Source organism: Heterodontus francisci, chromosome 20 (genome assembly GCF_036365525.1).
Source record: "Heterodontus francisci isolate sHetFra1 chromosome 20, sHetFra1.hap1, whole genome shotgun sequence".
Lineage (NCBI taxonomy): Eukaryota > Metazoa > Chordata > Chondrichthyes > Heterodontiformes > Heterodontidae > Heterodontus > Heterodontus francisci.
Window position 1 is genome coordinate 23,520,175 of NC_090390.1, and position 7,106 is coordinate 23,527,280.

At 46.5% G+C, this 7,106-nt stretch overlaps 1 protein-coding gene across 3 annotated transcripts in view; it reads left to right on the forward strand.

Annotated features, from left to right (window-relative positions):
- The first annotated feature begins 246 nt into the window (after positions 1 to 246).
- The window catches only part of rtkn2 (rhotekin 2), an 80,200-nt gene continuing 73,340 nt past the window's right edge, over positions 247 to 7,106 (forward strand). For 2 of the 3 annotated variants that reach the window (XM_068052441.1, XM_068052443.1), the window contains exon 1: positions 247 to 379. In XM_068052441.1, the coding sequence (XP_067908542.1) occupies positions 350 to 379 (30 nt within the window). In that variant the 5' untranslated portion in view covers positions 247 to 349. Of the gene's footprint in view, positions 380 to 3,667; positions 3,723 to 7,106 lie in introns of those variants that run through there. The other variant, XM_068052442.1, reaches the window with a different exon arrangement.

The following is a 7,106-nucleotide window of genomic DNA, read 5'->3' on the forward strand; positions in this document are numbered from 1 at the left end:
CACGACAGGTTGACTTTGTACCACAACTCCCGTCTTGCAACAGGAGCGATAATTTTCAGTGTCAGTTAATGACCCATCCCAAGTCCCTCGCGGAATAGGAGAGCAGCCTACAATAACCTATTTGCACAATGTATTTGTGAGGTGAAACTGCGGTGATTTAACAGGCGCTGGTTTGCATGCCCCGCCCTTTGCGATTGTTGTTGCTGCGACTGCGCCGCGCGTTACCCCGGAACCTGTTAGGTGGAGGCGCGCGAGATTCGAACGTTGGCCCGGGAGCGCGGGTTTGGAACGTTTGGCCCGGCAGTGCGGGTATTCGGCGCTACGGACGGAGCCGGTGAGAGAGCGAGTGATGGGCAACGACCTGCTTCCAGACCCCAGGGTGAGTGGCGGGCTTCGGGACGGCGGCTGGAGCCCCGGTAGACCAGACGTTTCCGCCAGAGGTGCAATAACTGGGAACTTGTTTGCAGATTATTTAAACCCCTCCAGGTCCCGCGAACACTGCGGCCGAGGGTTTGTTCAACACAAAAGCTGCGAATTGTTGGTGTATCTGGAGTTACCGTCCTAACCCAGAAACCTGGAGTGCACCAGCTACACCTGGGAGCGAACCCCAGAAGCCTTCCCACCATTACTGTCTAAATGTACTGGCTTTTGTTCCTCAATCTCTGTAACCCTCTTCCGCCCTCTTGCCCGATTTCTCTAACTCTTTTGTGCATCCCTTTGCCCCAGCGTCGGTATTTTCAGATGTCTGGACACCAGGCTCTACAAACACCTCCCCTCCAGCCCTTTTTAGGCCCCTCTTAACACCCACATCTGACCAAGCTTTTAGTCACCTTTTCTATTAACTCCTTAGTGTTCATTCTAGTCTGATTACACCAGTGAAGCGCCTCTGGGGAGTTTCCCCATAATTAAAGTCGTCGCGTAAAGTGAACCTACATTGTGCAGGTAATCCTGCTTTACCGCGGATTTCAAATCAGCCAAACATCTGTTACTATCTGCAGGAAACTAATTAAGTGCCAGCTCTCTCCCTACATTCAAAGGCTTGTATTGAAACTTTAAGTGTAAACATTTGTGTTCTGATGCCGTTCTCCAAGTACTCCTTCATATTGAAACACCACCACTAAACTGGGTCTGCAGCAGGTGGGTGAGAGAACAAGAGGGAAAAACTTACTTGACATTCACCCTCACCAATCTACCTGCTGCAGATGCATCTGTCCATGACAGCATTGGTAGGAGTGACCACCACACAATCCTTGTGGAGACGAAGTCCTGTCTTCACACTGAGGAGTAGTACTGGATGATTGGAGGGTGGCGAATGTTATTCCCTTGTTCAAGAAAGGGAATAGGGATAACCCTGGGAATTATAGACCAGTCAGTCTTACGTCGGTAGAGGGCAAATTATTGGAGAGGATTCTGAGAGACAGGATTTATGATTATTTGGAAAAGCATAGTTTGATTAGAGACAGTCAGCATAGCTTTGTGAGGGGCAGGTCATGCCTCACAAGCCTTATTGAATTCTTTGAAGATGTGACAAAACACATTGATGAAGGAAGAGCAGTGGATGTGGTGTATATGGATTTTAGCAAGGCGTTTGATAAGGTTCCCCATGGTAGGCTCATTCAGAAAGTGAGGAGGCATGGGATACAGGGAAAGTTGGCTGTCTGGATACAAAATTGGGCTGGCCCATAGAAGACAGAGGGTGGTAGTAGATGGAAAGTATTCAGCATAGAGCTCGGTGACCAGTGGGTGTTCTGCAGGGATCTGTTCTGGGACCTCTGCTCTTTGTGATTTTATAAATGACTTGGATGAGGAAGTGGAAGGCTGGGTTAGTAAGTTTGCCGATGACACAAAGGTTTCTGGAGTTTGTGGATAGTGTGGAGGGCTGTTGTAGGTTGCAACGGGACATTGACAGGATGCAGAGCTGGGCTGAGAAGTGGCAGATGGAGTTCAACCTGGAAAAGTGTGAAGTGATTCATTTTGGAAGGTCGAATTTGAATGCAGAATATAGGCTTAAAGACAGGATTCTTGGTAGTGTGGAGGAATAGAGGGATCTTGGGGTCCATGTCCATAGATCGCTCAAAGTTGCCGCCCAAGTTGATAGGGTTGTTAAGGCATATGGTGTGTTGGCTTTCATTAACAGGGGGATTGAGTTTAAGAGCTGCGAGGTTATGCTGCAGCTCTATAAGCCCTGGTTAGACCACACTTGGAATATTGTGTTCAGTTCTGGTCGCCTCATTTATAGGAAGGATGTGGAAGCTTTAGAGAGGCTGCAGAGGAGATTTACCAGGATGCTGCCCTGGACTGGAGGACATGTCTTACAAAGAAAGATTGAGGGAGCTAGGGCTTTTCTCATTGGAGCGAAGAAGGATGAGAGGTGACTTGAGAGAGGTGTACAAGAGGATGACAGGCATAGATAGAGTGGATAGCCAGAGACTTTTCCCAGGGTGGAAAGGGCTATCACCAGGGGCATAATTTTAAGGTGAATGGAGGAAGGTTTAGAGGAGATGTCAGAGGTAGGTTCTTTACACAGAGAGTGGTGGGTGTGTGGAATGCGCTGCCAGCGGTGGTAGTAGAAGCAGATACATTAGGGACATTTAAGCGACTCTTGGATAGGTACATGGATGATAGTAGAATGAAGGGTAGGTAGTTAGTTTGATCTTAGAGTAGGTTAAAGGGGTCGGGCACAACATCGTGGGCCGAAGGGCCTGTACTGTGCTGTACTGTTCTATGTTCTATGTATACCCTCCATCATGTTATGTCGTGCCACCACCATGCTAAATGGAATAGGTTCAGAACATATCTAGCAGCTCAAAACTGGGCATTCATGCGGTGTTTTAGAATGCCTACAGTGGCAGCAGAATATGTTCAACCACAGTCTGTAACCTCATGGCCCAGCATATCCCTCACTCGACTGTTATCAAGCTGGGGGATCAACCCTGGTTCAATGAGGAGAATGTAGGAGAGCATGCCAGGAGCAGGCACTATGTGGGCCCAGAGAAGAGGTGCCAACCTGGTGAAGCTATAACAGGCATGCTAAACAGTAAAAATGTCATGCAGTAGATAGAGCTAAGTGATCCCACAAATAACAGATCAGATCAAAGCTCTGCAGTCCTGACAAATCTAGTGATGAATGGTGGTGGATGATTAAACAACTCATGGGAAGAAGATGTTCCATGAACATCCATCCTCAAAAGGCAAGACTGAAGCATTTGCAATCATTTTCAGCCAGAAGTGCAAAGTGGATGATCCATCTCAGCCTACTTCTGAGGTCCCCAACATCACAGATGTCAATCTTCAGACAATTTGATTCACTCCACGTGACGTTGGGAAACAGCTAAAGGCATTGGATGCAGCAACGGCAGTGATCCCGACAACATCTGGCTATAGTACTGAAGACTTGTGGTCAGAACTGGCTGTACCCCTAACCGAGCTGTTCCAGTACAGCTACAACACTGGAATCTACTCGATGAAGTGGAAAATTGCCCAGGTATGTCCCGTCCACAGAAGCAGGACAAATCCAATCTGGCCAATTATCGCCCTGTCAATCTACTTCCAATCATCAGCAAAGCGATGGAAGGTATTGTTGACAGTGCTATCAAGTGGCACTTACTCAGCAATAATCTGATCACCATGTTCAATTTGGATTCCGCCAGAGCCAGTTTGGTTACAGACAGACCTGATTACAACCTTGGTCCAAACATGGACAGAAGAACTGAATGTCAGAGGTGAGAGTGACTTTGCTTGATGTCCAGGCAGAATTTGACTGAGTGTGGCATCAAGGAGCCCTACAGCAACCAACAACTTGTATTTATATAGCACCTTTAACATAACGAAACATCAACCAGGGCCTCTTCACAGGATCATCGTAAAACTATATTTGACATAGGGACATATTAGGGCAGATGACCAGAAAAACTTGATCAAAACGATAGGTTTTTAAGGAGTGCCATAGAGGAGAAAAGAAAAGTAGAGATGAAGAGGTTTCGGGAAGGAATTCCCAACCTTAAGGCCTTGGTAGCTGAAGGCACACTGCCCATGGCAGAGCAAATAAAATCGGTACGTTCAAGAGGCCAGAATTAGAGGAGTGCAGATATCTTGGAGGATTATGGGGCTGGAGGAGATTACAGAGATGGGGGAGGGATGAGGCCATGGTGGGATTTGAAAACAAGGTTGAAAATTTTAAAATCAAGACGTCGCTTACCCGGGAACCAATGTAGGCCAGTGAGCACAGGTTAATTGACCGGCACTTGGTGCGAATCGCAACACAGGCAGCAGAGTTTTGGATGACCTCGGGTTTACGGAGCGCAGACGTGGGAGACCAGCCAGAAGTGCATTGGAATAGTTGAGTCTAGAGGTAAGAGGTATGGTTGAGGGTTTTAGCAACAAGAGCTGAGACGAATCAGAGTCAGGTGATGTTACAAAGGTAGTTTCGGCTAGTGTCCTGGGCCCAAACATGGTTGGAATTGAACCCATGGCCTTCTGGCTCGGGGGCAAGAAGTGCTGCCAAACGAGCCACGTACTGACGCTTTTACACCTTTTGTTACTCATTCACTGCCTTTTCACTAATTGCCCTCTGGAATCCTAACATGATTTTAATAACTGGGAAGCTTGGGTTGTTCTTAGAGCAGAGAACATTTAGGGTAGATCTAATCAATGTTCAAATTATGAGGGGTTTTGTTGGAGTAGATGGAGAAAAAAAAGTTTCCACTTGGTGGAGATTGATAACCAGAAGATACAGATTTAAGGTAATTGTCAAAAGAATCAGGGTGAAATTGTCTTTTTTGTGTAGCGAATTGTTACCTGAAATACTGTGCCTGAAAATGTGGCAGAAGCAAATTCACTAGTAACTTTCAAAAGGGAATGGATTAATACTTGAAATGCAAGATTTTTTACAAGGCTATAGAGAGAGAGTAAGGAATGGGCCTGATTTGGAGAGTTCTTTCAAAGAGCTGGCACAGGCATGATGGGCCAATTGGTCACCTCCTGTGCTGTAAGATTCCATGATTCCATCTTCAGCTGCTTCATCAATGACTATGCCTCTATCATAAGGTCAGAACTGGAGATGTTTGCGGATGATTGCACAGTGTTCAGTTCCATTCGCAGTTGGTCATAGAATGCAGCAATCCGTGCCCATGTGCAGCAGAACCTCAACAACGTTCAGGCGTAGGCTGAAATATGGCAAGTGACATTGTCTGGCACATGTGTGGTCTGAATGACTATCTCCAATAAGAGAGAGTCTAACCACAGCTTCTTGTCATTTAACGGCATTGCCATTGCTGAATCCCCCACTGTCAGCACCCTGGGGGTCATCATTGATCAGAAAATTAACTGGACCAGCCATATAAATACAGTGGCTACAAGAGCATGTCAGAGGCTGGGGATTCTGTGGTGGATAACCCACCTCCTGACTCTCTAAAAGCCTATCCACCATCTACAAGGCACAAGTCAGGAGTATGATGGAAAACTTTCCATTTGCCTGGATGAGTGCAGCTCCAACAACACTCAGGAAGCTCAACACCATCCAGGACAAAGCAGCCCCCTTGATCGCGCGCACCATCCACCACCTTAAGTATCACTCCCTCCACCACCGGTGCACAGTGGCGGCAGTGTATACCATCTACAAGTCAGACTGCAGAACTCTGCAACTCTTCTTTGACAGCACCTTCAAAACTGTGACCTCTACCACCTAGAAGGACAAGGGCAGCAAATGTATTGGAACACCACCACCTGCAGGTTCCTCTCCAAGCCACACACCATCTTGACTTGGAACTATCTCACCGTTCCTTCACTGTCGTTGAATCGAAATCCTGCAACTCCCTCCCTAACAGCGCTGTGGGTGTACTTACACATGATGGGCTGCAGCTGTTCACGAAGGGGGCTCACCACCACCTTCTCGAGGGCAATTAGGGATGGCCAATAAATGTGACAGCCCTGTCCTGTGAATAATTTTTTGAATTCTATGGTCTCCCTGGAGTGTATATTTACGTTAAGGAAGAGACCTCTGCACCTGAGGAGCAGCAAAGTCAGCAGGGAATTGCTGCAAATGTGGGATGAGCATTGGGAGGGAGGCCTTTAGGATTCTCATTTCCTCTGTAAACTTCAATTTGTCCAAAATTCTGCTGCCTGTGTCCTAACCTGCACCAAGTCTCATTCGTCCGTTACCTCCCAGTCAGCAATGCTTCAATTTAAAAGTTCTCATCCTTGTTTTCTAATCCTTCAATGGCCTGGGCCCTCCCTATCTCGCTATTTCTCTCCAGCCCTGCAACCTTCTGAGATCTCTGCGCTTCGCCAATTCTGGCCTCCTGCACATCCCTGGTTTCAATCGGCATACCATTGTTATCCTGCAACCACCGTTCCCTTTTGGATGTTAGTGCCGCGCTCTAATCTTCAGCTCGTCAGGAGAAATTTCCAGTACAATGCAAGTCGTTACTTTAAATGTAAATTGTCCGTTCACAACAAAGTAGTGCTCAGAAGAGTTTGTAGCCTGCCCAGTACAAAGAATATTTGGGCAGAATATTGCCTGTGACTATAAATCTTGTTCATACTACAACCCTTTTTTCACACCTCGTAGGACAATTGTTGAAGATAAATCTGGAGATCAGATTGAATTTTTAATGAACTAGATAAGTGCCAGGCTGGGAGGCATTACACACCAACACTGGCTTGTGGATAGCACTACTGCTTTCTCTCTGCATTTCATTGGCTCCTCCTTTCCTCCTGCATTGGATTCTTTAATGGCCCTTTGGGTTTCGTGTTTTGCTTCACAATAATCTCTCCTTTTCTATACCAACTTTATTCCTGTTTCTGTTAGGATACGGGTATTGTTGATGATCAAATTACTTTTCAGACAGTGAAGGAACTTAACCCTGGCAAGTTCGAAGTCATGTCCTCAGTCCTTTAATCTTTCACAACCTGTTTCCAGCCAAACAAGCCAATTCTACACTTCTTCATCAGGGCCAGCACACTTTGAAATGAGATGTTTTAGAGTAACTCATAAATTTTTATAATTCTCTCTCGTGTTCTCCCTCTTGTCATTGTCTTGCACTCTCCGCACTCCCGCTCATATTCATTCTCTTCATTCTTCTCTCTCTCTCTTATTTCTCTCTCTC